The 18762-nt window shown below is 41.7% G+C and overlaps 1 protein-coding gene across 7 annotated transcripts in view; it reads left to right on the forward strand.

Annotated features, from left to right (window-relative positions):
- The first annotated feature begins 1124 nt into the window (after nucleotides 1–1124).
- Nucleotides 1125–18762, forward strand: part of caskin1 (CASK interacting protein 1) — a 115266-nt gene continuing 97628 nt past the window's right edge. For 6 of the 7 annotated variants that reach the window (XM_042392664.1, XM_042392666.1, XM_042392670.1 and 3 more), the window contains exon 1: nucleotides 1126–2074. In XM_042392664.1, the coding sequence (XP_042248598.1) occupies nucleotides 1981–2074 (94 nt within the window). In that variant the 5' untranslated portion in view covers nucleotides 1126–1980. Of the gene's footprint in view, nucleotides 2075–18762 lie in introns of all 7 variants that reach the window. The other variant, XM_042392669.1, reaches the window with a different exon arrangement.

Raw genomic sequence — 18762 nt, forward strand, 5'->3', positions numbered from 1 at the left:
ACACACACACACACAATGGAGAGGAGAGGAGTTAAAAATCTGGAGGAGGTTGGACAGAGAAAAGAAGATACGGTAGATGTCATGGTCAAATTCACCGATATTTGCTCTTCTCTCTCTAATTGTCTTCATGATCATACTGCATTATAAGTTACATGCAGGCTATGCAGGTTTGTGAAGAAAATGAAAAGGCATTACATATTCTAAATACAAAAACATAGTGTACTCTGTGGTGTCTGATTTTAAATACAGAAATTACAAAAAAAACTAAGAAAATTAAATTAAGCCTGAGTACAGAGGGCAAAAAAGAAAAAAGAATAAAATAATTCTAGTGGATCAGATGATAATTTTATTCAATTACCTGAACAATATTGCCACTGGACTAAAAGGAAGGATTCCTTTTTGGTGAAATACAGATGAAAGTTTGTACTTGCATTCCTCATGGGAACAGGAGTAATAAAAGGGATTTACAATCAGCAGAATGGGAAAAATAAAACATGAAAACTGCCTCTGTTGACTTGAGTGTTCACTTAAATGGTTACACATAGTCTACTTCTAGCCCCCACACAGTGAAGTAGCCTAAGTTAGCTATTGTTATGGCATAACATATTTTCTTAAAGTAAACCAACTGAAAATGAATAGCGTAGTTTATGGCTTCTTCTGAATCAGCTTAATTGATTAGTGTTCATATTGGATGTTTTTGCTGGCCAGCTGACCAGCCCCTGTTTTTTGATCTCTGAAATGTCCTCCGCCATATATGAGATATCTGCCATTAGATATGCTCCATTATATCAATTTACAAGTTGAAGGCTGATGTGAATGTTGTTTTTCCTCTTAGCTGCTCCAATCTATCAAATGTAGCCTAATGTTACAGTATGATGTAGGCTATGCAGCAGCATCAGAGGAACTGAGTTCCTAGCTACACCCCTGCTCAGGAGGCCCCAGAGGCAGGTGTATGCTCATAAGATGTGCTTTAGAGGACCATCTGTTTGTGTCCAGACCTGAAACCACTTGTCTTAGTTAACATGCCATGACTGCAACATCCAAGGTCTCTATCAAGTGTATCATAGCAAAACTATAGCGAGCCAATAAGAAGAGAAGAGTTATTTATTCACTTTCTCTGCGCTCTCCCTGGCAGCTGAACTAAATCTCTGCAGCTCGTCTGTAAAGCAGAGAGAGGGAGAGAGGGAGAGAGAGAGAGAGCTTTATAAAAACAGCCAGAGAGATGAAAAAGGAGGCGGGAGAGCACCGCGCTCCTGGTCCGCCCCCAACTTGCAGCACGAGCCATTTAGCTGTGCGAGCTCGGCCAGCTGTAGGGCGCGCGGGCGCGTGTACGTGCCCCCCCTCACTACCCCTGCCCCCACGCGGAGAAATCATTACCAAATACAGAGCCCGAGCGCACGCGGAGCGATGGCTGCAGCAGCAGCAGCAGCACTGGATTCTGTTTACGACGCAGAGCACGAGAGCGGCACAACCTCGGGAGAAACGGACACAGCGCGCGCACGGTATTTAAACGCACGATCATTTACGCGCAGTGTCTGCGAGTGAGCCCGCGAGGCTATCCGCTACATCAGTCCTTGTGACGTCTCCTCCTTCCCGCAGCGAGGTACGCTGCTGTCTTCCACTCGGTAGTCGTTGTTTTGGAGCGCAGCTGCAACGGAGACCGCGCTGATACTGGAATCTAGAGCGGCCCAGTCACCCCCCGGTCCCGTCCCCATCAAGTGGCGCTGCACTCAGCGGGGGAACCCGAGAGCATCCCTCCATCCCACCCAGCGTATCCCTCCCTTTCCTCCCTCTCTCTTTCTTGCTCTTTCACCTCATCATATGCCACAGCTCTAGGGGGGGTCACATCTAGTCAGGGACCAGGGGGGCGAAGGGAGGCTGATCGTGGCCGCGGTAGACGCACCCTCCGCGTGGTGAGGCTGGGCTGAAGCGCCGCTGTGTCGGAGGATGCTGCGGGAGTAGAGCGGCTCAGAGCGGAAGATGGGGAAGGACCAGGAACTGCTGCAGGCGGTGAAGACCGAGGACCTGCTCACCGTGCAGAAGCTGCTGCAAAGGCCCCGGCCTGGGAAAGCAAGTAAGGCATTCTATTCTATTCTATTCTATTCTATTCTATTCTATTCTATTCTATTCTATTCTATTCTTACCTCACAGGTAATAACACAGCTATAGTATTCTATGGAAAGCCAACCCCTGGATGGTTCTGTGAGTGCAATAGTTAGTAGGCTATTTCTCACATACCATTGCTGCCTGATTGCTACTATCAGGCCTAAATGATGATGCTGATGATGATGATGATGGTGTGTGTGTGTGTGTGTGTGTGTGTGTGTGTGTGTGTGTGTGTGTGTGTGTGTGTGTATGGTTGAGAGAGAGAGAGAGAGAGAGATGGAGAGAGGAAGGAGGTGAGAGAGAGAGAGAGAGAGAGAGAGAGAGAGAGAGAGAGAGAGAGAGAGGAGGGGTTGTATGCATCAGGGTGTATCAAAGATTAGTGGTGTGATTGGAGACTGACAGCCCATCTTGAGACCCCTGTCTGAGTGCACTGCAGCAGAGGGAGAGGGAGAGGGAGAGGGTGGGAGAAATAGGGAGGGAGGGGGGGGGGGGGGGGGAGTTGTGTTTTTGGACGTGGGATTTGTGTGGCCCTGTCTCACTAATGAGAGACGGGGCCAGTGGCCTTGTGATTGTTAAGGTTCAACATCACCTTCAATGACAATACACACACATGCAGGGATACACAAACAAACCTTGTCTGTGAGTGTAAGTGTGTTCGTTTTTCATTGTTCAAAAAGAAGCACAAAGAATGAAGACTTGAAGTAAAACCCGACTTCTATTCTTTTCTGCTTCCCCTGCTCTGTATGACTCTGCTGTTCTAATTGTTTATTTTCTGCAGGCGATGTAGCACTACAGCATCCAACAATGTTTCGCTTCCATAGCCCACTAATGTGTGGGCAATACAGAGTGAAGCCAGAGAGAACTGCAGATAGATCATTCTGTAGAGGCTGGTAGCAGCCATACTGATACTTCTACTGATATATCACAGGCTGATACAGTTATACCCAGACAGGGAGGGATGTTATACAGGAAACTGCAGGTACTATCATTTCTTTGTGGGTAATTCAGGTAAATTTTACAAAAATTCATCCCTTTTTACAGCTAGATCAGCTTGGGTCCACACATCTTGAGCAGACTTGTTTTTTAATTGGCTCCCCACACTGTCCAATTGCTAAAATTGTTCCAGTCAGGCAGGTTTGCAGCATCTGAACTGCACTGGAAAGGCTCCAAATAGCAGGTGGGCCTCATTTGAATAAGGGAGACATGGTGTATAATGGTCCAGAATTGTGACTTTCTGGTCTGTGATGACTTCATGAATTCAGTTTTCATTCCATTTATTTACAGAGCAAAAGGAGAACATTATCCTTATTCTTTGTAGCTTATATTTGAACAAACTGACACTGAATAACAAGGAGCGTTAAAATTCTCTTCTATTAGTCACTCATTTTAAAGCCCCTTCATTATACCTACACAGGTTATTCTGGTTAATTAGAGCTCTGCTCAGGTTAAAGATATTGCTGTGTGTGAAATCACTCCCTCGCTCACTCATTCACTACTCCTTAGTAATAGTTTTCTCTACAGTGAGCATATAAACTGAGATTTTGGACACTTATAAATTATAGTTATTTTGCTCTTAATTTTTACATTTATAAAATATGGTTAACACAAAGTACCTGTACCTGTGGAAATACTTTTTTTGTTACATTGTGTGATTGTTGAGAGCACTACACGGTATAAATTTACACACTCAGAATTCAGACACTAAAATAAAATAAAGAGTAAATGTAGTGCATGGGATGGTAAATGGGGAGTGATTGTGCACACAGTCTATGCTTGTATTTACACAAGGTTACTAAAATCAACGTACCAATAAGATTGATAAAGGTGTAAGGTTGTCCTGCCTTAAACAACTGAACAGGAGAGTGAGTGTGAGTGATGTCACGGACACGAGGAGAGATCTAATAAGGGATTTGAAGTGAAAACACCTGTGTAGGCCCTTTGATCTGAGCTTTTATGTACCCAGAAAAGATTCAATACAGATTCAATACTGGTGATCTGGTCTATCTGAAATACTCAATCCTTCTCCTGTGATCATATTTTTCTGGAATAGGACTATAAGCGTACAAACATAACTGGAGAAAACACAGAAGAAGAATGAATAAATCATTTCATATCTGTAGGAGAAAATGCTCTCTTGAGACAACTTGAGCTATTGCTGCTAGTATCTGCATTTAAATTTTGCAGTTTATGACCACACTGTCAATCTTGCATGCTGTAACACATTTATGGGTGAAATTGCTCATTGAATCTAACATAATTTGAGAAAGGAGGAAAATATTATTTAGTAGATTTTTTGCATCTATTATTAAAGCATATAGAAAACGTCACTTTTGATTTTCACCTGAACTTGCTTTTTGTACTGAGCTAACTTGCCACAGATGGCAAAGTTGACTCTGCTGGATTCAGTGAAGTACAGCACATGGCTTCCAAACAGTTTGTAGGAGCCGGCGGGGTGCACTGCATGCAAACAAAGTCGGCAGGCTACAGTAGAGCAGGGCACATACAGGAAACCTCTTGGATTAAAGGTAGTCTGTGGACTGTCTGGTTTAAAATATAGGCATCCCTTAACTACAAGACAATTGGTAAAGTCCAGCACGCACAAGTAGGGTCCAAAATAGTGTCTGTGGAACTCAGAGTACATTATGTACAAGAGCACATCACAAAACAACCTTTAGGCTACAGTGAAGTGCACTTCAGCGGGCAGCCGCTCTCAGACTACTGTTTAGTATAACAAATACAGAGTACATGTAAGCCCCCAAACAAATTTTATAGGCAACAGACAGTTGCTTGCAGCACGCACAGTTGTGCACCAAACCTAAGTGGATTGTGGTGCATACAGATGGCAACTAAAGCAATTTAAAGCAGATTCTGCAGATGATAGAGGACAGCAGCAGTACATGCTGCATATTATCATGAAGAACGCCACAAACCTCAACCTCAAAAAGAGAACACAGGTGGCTCATTACATTTATTACACAATAACAATATGTTATTTTATATTCCAGGCTGCCTCCTGTGTTTTTAGACTTTACTGTTACTTTTAGGCCATTGAAATAAGCAAATAAAGGATTCAGAATTTCTCCACCAGAATTTTATTCATATTTGGACGCTTCACTGTACAAATAAATAATTTCTGAATACATTCTCAAGGACTTTCCTTGAAAGAACTATTGAATCTGGTACTAATTAACGGGAAAAGGAAGACAAATATGAATTGAGTGCTTGTGGATGAGCATAGCCAGGGAGTCAAGGACGGTGATAGGACGCAGACTCAGACTTGTTCAGTGACAACAACAAAAAAGTGATTTATTCAGACCACTGTGACCAAAAAACAAGTGTCTCCAAAAATAAAACGAAAACAAACAAATCAAACTTGGCTTAATCTGGTTTAACTCAGGAAAACTAAGCTATGATCATGTGCACACAGCTATCCAGACATCCTCTTTCCCTTCTGCTCTCCCTCCAAACCCAAAACTCTCTCCTTAAAGGCCCTCCAGTCTGTCTAGGTAGAACCATATTTCTCACAGGGATGTCCCTTAATTATTGCCTTATACTAAAAACTGGCACTGTCACTTGTATCAGTTAACATTGTTTACACAGGCACACATCATTCACAGGAATATTAACCCAAACATGTAACTAAATACAATCAATCCCCCCATACTTGGTCCAACCCATGACATCATTAGTGATGTAAGCAAGAGCTTAAAAGCAGGAAGTGGTTGGGTGACTCCCCCTTTTATCTCCTGGGAAGCATGGTGGGTATGGTAAGTAAAGCAAATTAATATATAACTCAAGAAACTCTGGACTTAAATCAATAAACAACTAAATTTAAACAACACTTGTCTGTCTTGAATGAATCATAAATGCAGTTGTAAATGTAACAAAACGATGCTAAATTCAAACAAACCTGGGATTGTATGTGAAAGCAATGCTACAAATATAGATGTTATAATGTCTACACAAATGACAGTAGTAGTTTGAGATTGACAATATGTGAAAAGTTACAACATTAACTTTGTAAACTTCACAAATTAATTGGCGACTGTATTCCATTGTCAGGTGTTGCTGTTACTTTTTTTCCACTGTGTACGGCTTTTAGTCGTATTACACATGGGGCATGTTGGATAATCAATCATTCATCTGGCATCCAATGACACAGGCCGCCATCACTGCTCAATAAACACTTAATCAATCGTTGGCTGACTGGAACATTTCATGCTTCCATCTCAGGGTTTGCCCTGCTATAACGTACACTTATGCCTGCTTGGAAGTACCATCTAGCATAAGTGAAGATGTTTAAAGACAGGATCGAGGTCTGTCCCTGCTCAGCTTTGTTGTAGAGTCTCTCTCCCTCTGTTTGTCTGAGCCTCTCAATTTCCAATCCTGTCAGTCTGCTGCAAAGCTCTGCCTTTCCAGCATTACACTTAATTTTATCATTTGTATAACTGACAGCTACCCCTACCACAGAAACTGCTTTGTGCAAGACAAACTGTTGAACACACCATCTGAAATTTCATATGTGGACGCAAAAATCAAATCAACCCCTTTTTTCTCAGTTCCCGAAAAGCGTTGTGTGTTGTGCCTGTAAAATGTCTGCAGGACACTGATATTACATGAAGCGGACTGTTCTCTTAGTACAAACTAACAGGGCAGAAGCAGCGAGGCAATAATGACAGAGTGGGGTTGAGAGTCCCAGACAAACAGCAGGGAAGTAACGCTGGGCTGATGTTAACGCAGACCTGTTTGTCATCTAGCATTAAACACAAAGCTCACAGGACAGCTGTGTGTGTGTGTGTTGGGGTCTGTTTGTGGAGGAAGGAGAGAAATGTGTGAGTGGTTTGTGGTGGTAAAGGGTGGATGTGTGGTTGAACTGTGTGTGCACAGAGGTGTCTATGTGTGTAAAGGAGGAGGTAAGGTTGGGTTTGGTCTGTGTGTGTGTGTGTGTGAGATATGGGTCTGGCCAGGGCTCTGCCCTACTGCAACTCATTTACTCCTACTCAGGCCAGACATACAGTCTGCACATATGCACCTGCATCACACACACACACACACACACACACACATACACACACACACACACACACACACACACACACACACACACACATACACACACACACACACACACACACACACACATACACACACACACACACACACACACACACACACACTCACAGAACTACATGTTCATGCAGACACATCTGGCACCATCTGGAGAGCCATCATCAGTTTGCTGTCACTCATCTTGCCTTCTGCACAAGGCACTAAACCCTCCAGGAAATCGTGATCTGGCGATCGCAATAACTAATTGCAAGTTCAACCAATCTCTGCAGTATTTGCGAGGGTTTGCAATTTTCCCATGATTTCTCTGCATTAAATAGTCCTTCCAAGAAGTTAATCGCAATAATTAACGCGAGAGCTTACAATTCTGCTAAATTACTGCAACTTTTCCAAATGAAATGGTCAGTCTGATTTGGACCAATTGTCACATTTCGTGTTGTGGTAACATACGTCATCGCACCACACAGGAAGTGACTACATATGACACTTCATTGTTAGTAGTTTATTTTAAAAAAATCACATTTTTTTTCCTGTGCTCGCAATTTTTCCCAATTCCCACAATTTTACAGAAAAAAGTACATCAAGCATTGCAAATTGTATCACAATTTTTGAGAAAAGCTGCTGCAAAATCAAGCATTTTTGGACACAATAATCACAAAAAAACACCTGGAGGGACTAACTAGACAAGGTTGTGTGTGTATGTGTGTGTGTGTGTGTGTGTGTTTGTGTTTGTGTTTGTGTTTGTGTGTGTGTGTGTGTGTGTGTGTGTGTGTGTGTGTGTGTGTGTGTGTGTGTGTGCGTGTGCACATGGAGCAGACCTTGAGTGTGACCTGAGGTCTGTGTTTGTTAATGGGCTGTCAGTGTTGGTGTGTCAAGGTGGGTGGTGTAATGTGTATTGATGTTTGTCATTTATTGTGTGTCATTAAAGGCTGTGTGTTTGTGGAAGAAAGAGATTTGTCTATGTGTCTGTTGCATCAGTAAAATGATTAAGATTCAACCTCTGGCACAATACCCGCCCCCTCCTCTCTCTCTGTTTACTGCCATGAGAGACTGACACATGCCTCCATCTCTACACAACACTATCTGCCTCCTTCCTTTTTTCTTTCTTGTAAGCCAGAGGAGATGCTAATGCTCACAGACCACTCTAGACACCACCCCCTGTCTCTCTCTCTCTCCCCCCCCCCATCTCTGTGTTGATGTGCGAGGCTGGCAGAGGAGTAGAGCAGATGATTGCATCCACACCAGTGCACATTCACAAAGGAGCAGGCAGGCAGAGAGGAAGCCTCACATACTGTCAGCCAGAGTCTTCATATTTGTTAACTGTGCTCTCTCTGCAACTATAACCGTCAATGAAAGAAATATGGTGGAGAGAAGCTTGTTTTGGCTTTTTTGGGACACTATTTCATACCATCCAGTACTGCTTAAAGCCTCATGCTGATAAATGTAGTTGTATGTTCAGTACTTGTATCCAGGATGCCAGCTCTTTGTCTTGCAGTACTGCTGTGAATTGTAACTGCCTGAGAATCATAACGAGTGCAGGTATCTCAGATGGGATAAGGTTTAAATGACATGCATTAGGGAGAGGAAAATGTATGCTGGAGGTGTTGCTGTCATATCATCAAAGAGGGCCTTGAAGAAATCATGTATAAAGTGGGGGTTTATTCCAGCTTGAGGCTACATTAGCTGCTACTGGCACAACACACCTGAACTGAACTCTTGGTGGTTGAGTTGTGGGTAATTTAGGCACCAGGGTTTGACAAGGAAGAAGCATGGAATACAAAATACAAATGCCTGCAAAACTAATGAGATTCCCATCAGTCTCAGCTGTCCTTTGAGCTTAGTGCTAATTAGCAAATGTTAGCATGTTTGCATTCTAATCTAAGAACAGTGGATGAAATGTTTGATTTTGTATTTTGAGACTATTGTTTTGCATTGTTTGTTTTTCGTATGAGGTAAAAAGGATAGTCTCAGCTCATGCCATAAAACTTAATGCATGCCATGACTTTAATGAATCTGTCAGTTACTTAGAGCTTCAGACTTTCCTTTCAAACTGACTTTAGCATCAGTGGTTTTAACTATAACCCACAAGTGTTAGCTTGTTGTCCTTTGCTATTATTAGCAGCAAATTACTTTTATCAAAACAAATTTGCAGAACTGAAATGCGTCCAACAAAACAGGGGGTGGACATGAGGAGATTTTAAATATTGTATTTTAAATAGTCTAGGTAAAAACAGTAGGTACATGTTTGTGAGTTTTCTTAACTTCAGGTACTGTGAGGGCTAGCTAACCAGCTAATGTTACCCCTGAGTTTAAAGCCGTTTTGCTAACATTTTCTTGTTCAATATTGCATACATATTGTAATATTGTTAATATCATAAACAACTTATTTGATGTGAACATTAACATATGTTTTGTGAAACTGTGCCCCCTCAAAAAAACTGACTGCATGACACCCCTGGCCTCTAGCATGGCTAGAGTCAGTCTTGTTACATATAAAAGTCTATTTTGGAGCAAGTCGGCAAAGTGCACCTAAAGCAATTCATATTAAGTATGTTATTATATTAAGGCTTACACGGAGGGGAAAAAAGGCAAATATGCAAAAGATTGCTCCAACAGTGTTATTGATACAGTTTTATCTTAAACTGAAGTGCAGCATGTATTATAAATGATAATACTGAGAGAGTGGCTGGCTGAGTTCCCCGCATTTTCCTTCAAAACATCATCTCTCACTCCTGCTGCTGACTGCCTCTATGATTGAATTACAGAACAGATGGAGAGAGAGAGGGAGAGAGGTGGATGGACAATTTTGCTTTGAGGAAAACGGGGGAATGGCGAGAGGAGTCACAGAAGAGAGAGGACAGCAAAAAAAAAAAGAGATATCTTGTAGTCAAAAGAGGAGGGGAAGATGTTTCGTGATGAGGGAGTGAGACAGATGTATGAGGGTTGATGAAAGGCTGAAAGTGATGAAAGAGGGAACATGTCGATGAAACAGAGGGATAGCTGAACACCACCTCACTTAAATTCTGATTGCCGACTGCTGTGCACACATAAAGCTTCTCTCTCATACTCACTTACTCATCTACACAATGCACTGCACCAAAAATAACATCCACATAGTTTACTGGGTCGGTGGCAAGTTCAGGGAGAAGGAAAGAGCACAGGAGAGGTGATGTGATAGGAGGAAGGAGAGGAAATATAAGCAGCAAGAGGAGGAAGTGTGAAGGAGAGGAGAGCAAAGCAAAAGTAAAATGCAGGTAAGGAGGTAGAGGTGACAATAAGGAGAGACAAGCAGCATAAAGATGGGACAGAAACAAGAGAGGTCCTATGTCGTGTGAAGTGCGATATGACAGTTAATGGTGGATGTCAGGACTATTCTATTCTATTCTATTCTATTCTATTCTATTCTATTCTATTCTATTCTATTGCAGCTACACACCAGATTAACAGGATGAGAGGGGAAGGGGAGTAAGTGGCTTAGTCTGGATATGAAGACCACCCAGAAAATGAGAAGGGAAGCGAGGTTGGACCTCCCTTGCTCAATCAGCACTGATTAAAGAAATGACATTAACCCCCCACTGTACTAGGTTATGCACACACACTCTCACATACACAAAAACACAGACACAACTTTCCCCAAACATCATAGGACTGGCACAGAAAGGTACAGACTGTTGGAATTTACCAGTGTGTGTGTGTGTAATAATTGTTACAGTGGAAGTCAAGCATTGCAGGAAGGGGACAAAAGTTGTCACGCTCACACATGCATGCTAGCACACTCCTCTGCAGCCATGAGAGTTGAGTCTCAGAGGTACTAGAGAGATAGAAAACAGACAACAGACAACTGAGCCATGTCATTTGAGACTTTTTATGTAACTAATATAATGGCTGTATGCATGTGTAGGTGTATGTTAGCTTGTAGAGGTGCGCTCGCGTGTGTGTGTATGTGTCTTCTCATGAGCTGCTGCAGAGTGAGACTATGCCTCTACATCGCCACGCAGGATTTTTCCACTCATGCCCTGAATTCACAACATTGAGTGTATTCTTACTGCTTCAAATTAATGTTTGAGCAGCTAATAAAGGCAGGAAATTATGCATTTTTTTCACTCTCAGCTCTTAAACTTAAACTAACATGGTCTGGACAAGGTTTTACTGTACTCTACATGAGAAGCTTTTGGAAATGTTCCGCCCCACACCCACAGTGAATACATTTAGCATCGCCTTGGGACTTTCTGAATGAATACTGCCGCTCTTGCTATGCGAGTGGCCACTAACAACAGGGCTGTGACACAGTTTGGGTGCAGGCTCACAGCTTGGGAAAATGTGTCGTGCACTGACACACCCTTTGGCCAGGCCCTTTGATATCTGTGAGAATATTTTGGGGTTAAAGTTGCTGTATGATATTCTTTAGAAATACACTTTTCTTGAGAAGAAAGTAAAATAATGCTGTCTGCTACAGTGCAAAATGATTCTAAACTAACTCTAAACTTAACAAATTTCTTCCATACACCTGAATTTAATGGATAAATAATTGACCATTGGCTAAGTACCACACCTTAGCTACTGTTGCTACGCCTGTCAAGCTTTCCGTTACTGCAAGGCAGTTTACAATTATAACGATAATAGATTTACCACTTGGAATTCTTAGTAAGGTTTGAAACAATGGATCTTTTATTACAGACAGAGTTATACAAAAGCAGGCTTTGCATTTCTAGCTGGCGACTGTCGATTTTGCAAGCTGTAATTTTTAGGGCTGTTGTCTGCTGGTCGATTAGTTGGTCGATATGCTCTCATCCGACTGAACTCTCATTGGTCGAATAATCTCCGTGTCATTTTTATAAGGAGAAAAGTGCTACATCAATAGCTTTCCAGGAGTAATCCATTATTTCTTGCGGTGGGAGGGACAGACTAACAAATTACCTGTGAAAACGGGGTGTATTCAAAACACCCCCGTTGTTTTCACAACTTTGAACTCGCCCAACCTAATGGAGACTGCTGGGTCTAACTGTACTGTACGTTTATTGAACGTACTGAACGTTTACTCAATGTGTGTTTCTCCATAATGACACAACGAGAACCCCCGCCAGGCCCCCAAAAATATTTTTTAATATTTGATATCCGAATGAATGGCTATTCATTCGATAGCGTTTGGGAGTCTCTGTGCAGCGCTGTTCCGGTACATAAGTCAATCTCTGTCGTTGCCTGGGAAACTACTGGTCGCGTGGCTCCGTTAAGGAGTAGGAGTAGTTGCGTGGCGAGTGGGAAAGAGCGAGGGGCAGAGAAGTGACGGTGGATGTGAGCGGGGCAGAGGAAAGGGTTAGCGGTAAGTTGTCAGTCTGGTAGTAAATGTACAGTACAAACTACAGTGTGTCAATTAATAAATGCTAAAAAGTCACGTCTGTTGTTTCCCCAAATGCTGGAAAAGTAAAGGGGGTTAGCTCCAAAGTTAGCAACAATGGGTTAGCATAACCTGAAGACACAAAACAGAGAAATACTTATCAGCTGTAGCTAGCTAGCTAAGTAAGCTAATGCTAGCTACATGAGTTGAAAACACCATCCTCATTGGACTTTTTAATGTTCCCAGCTGATTTATTTTAAAACAAGAATCTTGTAAAGGAGGTAGGCTATGCGTTTGGTGGCCACATACAAAACTAAAAGACAGCATCCTCACCAGTTGATTAAATAAAGAAACTGCATTTTTATTGTGATGTAGTGTACAACCATGTCTTAGTAGTATGATAGTGAAAGTATGATATGGAAAAATCAAAAACTTATTTTGTTCTAACATATCCCTATTTTGCTGCTTACTTGTTTGTCTTGTCAAGCTGAATATTTTCACTTTTAACGTTACAAGAGAAAAGGCTTTTGGGATGAGAACTAACCGATGTGTTTGGCAATGGCTAACGCCATCATGGGTAACATTGCCGGGGTTGCTGGATTGTGAACTTCTAAAGCCAGTAAAGAAGAGGACAGAGTCGCTCATGTACCCTATACTCTGTAGGAAATACTACAGTGGATGTGCTATCATGATGAGGTCTTTTCCTCGGTTACTGTAGGTTGGTTGTAGGTTCAGAGACGCTAATGGTTGCAGCTTACATTAGGACAGATGACACACAGGTGAATCCATTCCTTACATTTTTGCATTTATGTTTTTTTGGTTTTGGAAAGGCTAAAAAAAAGACAACACCTACCAAACTTACAGTAAACAAATCCAATGGTTGCTAAGCTATGATTGGAGAATCACTGTTCGGAGGCCGAGTTTGGTGAACGGGCAATTGCTGACAGTGAGATGAGCTGTCAAGCAGCTGTCACTCAACATGGGTTTCATGTGTGTCCACAAACCTGTTGTTGTGTCAGATGGATTCATGAAATGATCATCCTATAGAAGGGCTGTGTGGTCCCACCTCTCTGGATTAACCGCTCTGAAAAGGTAGCTGATCCATTACTGTAGCTGTATGCACTAGTAACATCACCATCTGGTGTAACAAAATATCTGCATGACCGCTCGTTTCATAGCATGTGTGTGTGTATGTGTACATACTCATACAGGAGGCAGAGATCAGAGACCAGAAGGGACTGTCCAGCAAGACAGATGTTGAGTCTGGCCCAGTGTGTGTGTGTGTGAGGCAGTATGTGTGTATGTGTTTCCATACATAACCTAGTACATGTGTGATCCAGCAGCTGAACAGATGTTTGGTGTTGGACTGCTGCCCACACAGCAGCAGATTTGCAAAAGATGCCGTATAATGTACCTGACCTCTAATGCATTCACTTACAGTATGTGTGTGTGTGATAGTGTTTGAAAGTTCATGTGCATGTGCATTTTCATCCAAATCCAGCTTTAACAATACATCAGATTACTTATTGACAGCCATCTGACGTGATTTCAAGCCAGGTCTGTCTTTTCTCTCTTCTTTTTTCCCTATTTTGGTATTTTGTATAACCCTCACTGTCTTTTTCCGCTTGTCTCAGTTGGATGCTTTCAGTCTCGTAAAACTCAGCACTGTGAAATCAATCTCGCCCATATGAACCTACTTGAGTCCTTTTTCAAGGAGGAAACCGAGCATGCCCACCTAGCTCTTCATGCACGGATAGTTATTGTAGAACTCTTTCATCTGCATTAGTACAACAAATTAAAAAATAGCAATTTCATTTTCTACAGTGCAGTCTTGATTTATCCAGGAAAAGGCTTGCTGTACATGACCATTTTACACACTGCCCCATAAATCATATGTAGACCTATTATTACAATGGAATACCTAATAAAATTAGAGCTTTGCTTTTGTCCAGTGAGCAGCTCCACAGGGTTGGCAAGAGTATAAAAATAAACCTCTCAAGCAAAGATACATTAGTGGTGTGAAAAAAGCAACTGAAACGGGTTTTGGTTTGGATTTTGTTATGAAATTGGATGATGGCAAAAATATCTAAATTCAAGTGATTGCGGGAGGGAGGTTGATGTGAGATCATGTCTCCCACGGACTTCCAACCAGTTGGTCCGATTAGGATGAAAAGAAGAAAAGAAAGCGACTGTGTGTTGCAGGAAACAAGAGCTGAAATGATTACTTGCTTGATAAACAATTTTGATTATTATGTAAGACATTTCCTAAGCAAAAATACACTGGTCCCAGCTTCTCAAATATGATTATTTGTATTTTTGTAGAATAATAATAATAGTTAAGTATGTAATATAAAAGTATTCACTCAGGTTTTTACACAACTGACAAAACGGACAATATTACAGAAATTTAAAAATTACCGGTTCCCAATTAGAATAATGGTCCTGTTACAGCAATATAACACTGCACATAAAAATTTGAAAATTTCGTTTGAAACTGCTCAACGCTAGCTCGCTCATCAAGTTGACTTTTGAGACTTTGGAGGAATAGACAGTCTGCTCCTTTGATTGGTCACTTTGAATACTTAACATGACCATTGACCCCTGATTGTTTGGTTTGATCATTGACACAGTTGAAGACAGTTGCTTGAAAGATCAAAGGGAAACATAACAATAAATAATGATATTCAGAAGCTGATTCTCTGTTTTATTCTCCGTCTTACACTCATGAAAAAGTGTTAGACATCATAGTTGAAACCTTAACACTATTTAAACCTACTTTCAGATTTGTGAAACCTTTATTTTGCTTATGAGAAAAGAAAAAAGGCGATTTCATTGTTATTTCTTACTTAGACTTGTCATATCTGGACTAGATTACCAAGGAGACTCCAGAGAGTCATTAAAACACAGTTTCAGATTTGTGAAACCTTTATTCTTAATCGCTGTGAAACAATCAGATAACTTTTTACTGATCTGATTCACCGGCTTTCTGGCTACCACCACTTCCTCTCCTCATTCACTCTCTTGCTCACTCGACCACAGCTGCTCTCTCTCTCTCTCTCTCTCTCTCTCTCTCTCTCTCACGAGCGCTCTCAGCTCTCTTTCTCTTTTTCTCTCGTCTGTTTTGAAATGAATCAGGAAGCCGACAGCAAAGTCTAACTTTACTTTAGACGTTATCAGACAAAGAGAAACGTCCTCCCCTCCTCCTGGTGACATCTTTATACTCCCTCATGGGAGAGTTTACAGCTCTGATCAGTCTGATCGCTGGTTGTGATTGGCCACTGAAGCATGACGTTGGCTTGCGTTTCTCCAGAAGTTGACTCTGGATCAACTTTCTCGACGCAGGCCAGTGTGGCGCTGCTGCAGCCATAAATGCACTAACCCCATTCAAATGAATGAGAGGACTGGCATTTTCACCGCACCACCTGATTTGGTCTGAATATGGCCTCAGGATTGCATGATTATTGAATGAAATGTCCTCTATTGCTGTTGAAGAAAGAGAAGAGCAAGTTTTACTGCCTCACTTTGTCACTTTCCCTCTTTTTCTGAAATAAATTAATACATGGTGCGAAGGTGATTTTATTTGTGCGTTTACAATATACTAAAAATAATTTAAACCAGAGAATTAGACTGTTCCTAGCATCACTTTTTAGCAGTAAACTGTGGTGTTATGTACATCATTGGATGTAAACGTTACATCTGTATCACCTGTGTTTCGTTATCAGATCTGTGAAGGTGAACGAGTGCCCACCGATAGTAAATAATTGCAATGTTCAAAGCAGGATCTGGAGCTGGCGATGAAGGCCTCCCCTTCATCTAACTCATAAATATTTCAGCCTTTCCTTGTGTAGTCTCTTTGGCTGTGAGGACACCTCTCCCGCTGATCTGGAGGAAGATATCTGGGTCAGATTTATTTTCCAGGAAGCTTGAACTCTTCAAAAATATGCGTTTAGGCTGATGGTTAGAGATGATCAGTGAACTTGTGACTGGAAGACTTTCAGACCATCTGAACCCAATCCTCAGAGCAGCTGGGAAAACTAAAGGATATTAAGTGAGTGTGAGCTCTATCCTCCCTAACGGAAGAAAGAACGGCAGGAAAAGAGAGAGAGGAAAAATAAGAAAAGAAACAAATGAACGAGGTGGAAGATAAAACGACAAATCTTGCCCTTGGTGTTTTTGATGTGTCACAGTTCTGTCTCTCTAAACTGAAACATCTCTGTTTGTCTGCTAAGTCACCACAGACCTCATGGCAAGACATGTGATCTATCGCACACACACACACACACACACACACACACACACACACACACACACAGGCACCATGAATATGCCGGTACACAAGAACCAGCAACACAACACTTAAACACACATGTATGGAGAACGGACACAAACAGGCACACATGTTAAAGGTCTATTTACATGTTTTTCTTTATACAACAGACAGATCTATATGTCCTCTGTTTATGTCTTTCTTTCTTTTTCTTAGTCCCAACAATAACTCGCAGTTTTCCATTATTCTTGTGACCAGAAGTGTTTGACCTTCTGCTCTTGACATCTGTGATGCTGTTTGCAGAGCCAAAAATAGGATTTATGTTTACATCTACCTTAGTCATTTATTCTTCTATTAGTAAGCATGGCCCCACTACATTTCACATATACTGCTGGGAAAAGTAATTATTTTTAGCCATGCTAGCAGCTTGACTCTAGGGATGGAAGTGTTGGTTTAGTTCAAACTGAAATATCTCAACTCTAACAGCTTTCTTTTTCATTTGACAAACATTATACCTGCTAAACTTCAGCATTTTACATCGTCATCGTTAGCATGTTATGTTAGCATGCCGACATTAGCATTTAGTTCAAAGCACCACTTTTTGCCTACAGCGTCACAGAACCCCTAGCATGATTGTAGACTCTACTTTAATTCAATAAGAACCAAATATATGAAGCCATTTATTCCAGTAAAACTAGATGAGGTTGACTTTGATTAATAATGCAGGTCAAAGTCCGATAACAGGTGGAAAGTGCAAGAGAAGAAGTAAAAAGCGGGGTGCGAATTGCAAATGTTTACACCTCAATGTGTGAAAAAAGATGCATCCTGTGCTGAGTCATTGGTTGTACCATCACAGTAAAAGACCAAGATAGACATCATTTGCTTCCCTGTGCTGAATTCTGATGGGTCACGTCATGCAGTAAATGTAAAGACTGGCCAAAAAGACAAATGTGGATGTTGGCACATATGTTTCAGGGACTGGTTAAATTTGCATCAGTGTGTTTGCACAGACCATAAATTTCCGGATAGCCTGTCACTTGCAGTGCCTACCTCCATATTTTTTCTCTCTACATCTCATTCTGCCTCCCTCTTTCTCCTACCCCCTGCTCCCCCTTCCGTCTCTGCATGCCCAATGAATCAGTCTGGCTGGCAGTGTGTTGCTGTCAGGGAGCTGGTGAGGGTGATTAGTCATGTTGAACCGGGCCAGGATCTGGACGGCCCGAGCTGACAACAGGAAAAGAGGGATTCTAGAAGATTCCACCAAAGCAACAGCTGCCTGCTTTCCTTATTCCTAGTGCACTGTATTTCAACCTTTACAGTGGAAAGACGGGAGAGAGGGAGGGAGGGGGGTTAAAAAAAGAAACATAGGTCCCAGACCAGTTTTAAATAGTACACCTTTTATCCAGATGAGCCAAAATGATGGTCCAACATCTGTCCCTCCATTCTGCCCCAGAAAAGCGCATGTGTTTGTGGGTTATGAGTATGTGTGTGTGCTTGTGCATGTGACTGCAGCTTAGTGTGTGTGTCTCATGATTGCTTCTGGGACTGCGAATAGGTCTGCGTATGTGTGCTCATGTGTTTGTACATGCATTTGTCCATACAAGTCCCTTTAAATGCATGTGTGAGCATCTACAGACGAGTGAGTCCAAGATCAAAGCGTAATCTACGGTGGCCCCTGAGGACAAAGCACACGCAAGAGTGAAAGCACAAACAGTAAGAAAAACATGCTCCAAATCAAGAAATGCTACAAATATCAATACACATATAAAAAGGGAAAACATATGCAACAAGAAAAATGCTACAAAGCTAATCGCTACACTTGGCAAGTTCAACTCAGGAGTTATTTTCATTCATATATAGTGGATGATTTTTATTGAAGTCCACAGATGCAGCGCTGTTCTGTTAATTTTATTTTCAGATTAGCAAATGTGGCAGCAACTAATATTATATTTCATCTCTGAGACCAAAATTTATGTTCTAAAAGGAA

The sequence above is a fragment of the Thunnus maccoyii genome, chromosome 18 (assembly GCF_910596095.1).
Source record: "Thunnus maccoyii chromosome 18, fThuMac1.1, whole genome shotgun sequence".
Taxonomy (NCBI): Eukaryota; Metazoa; Chordata; class Actinopteri; order Scombriformes; family Scombridae; genus Thunnus; species Thunnus maccoyii.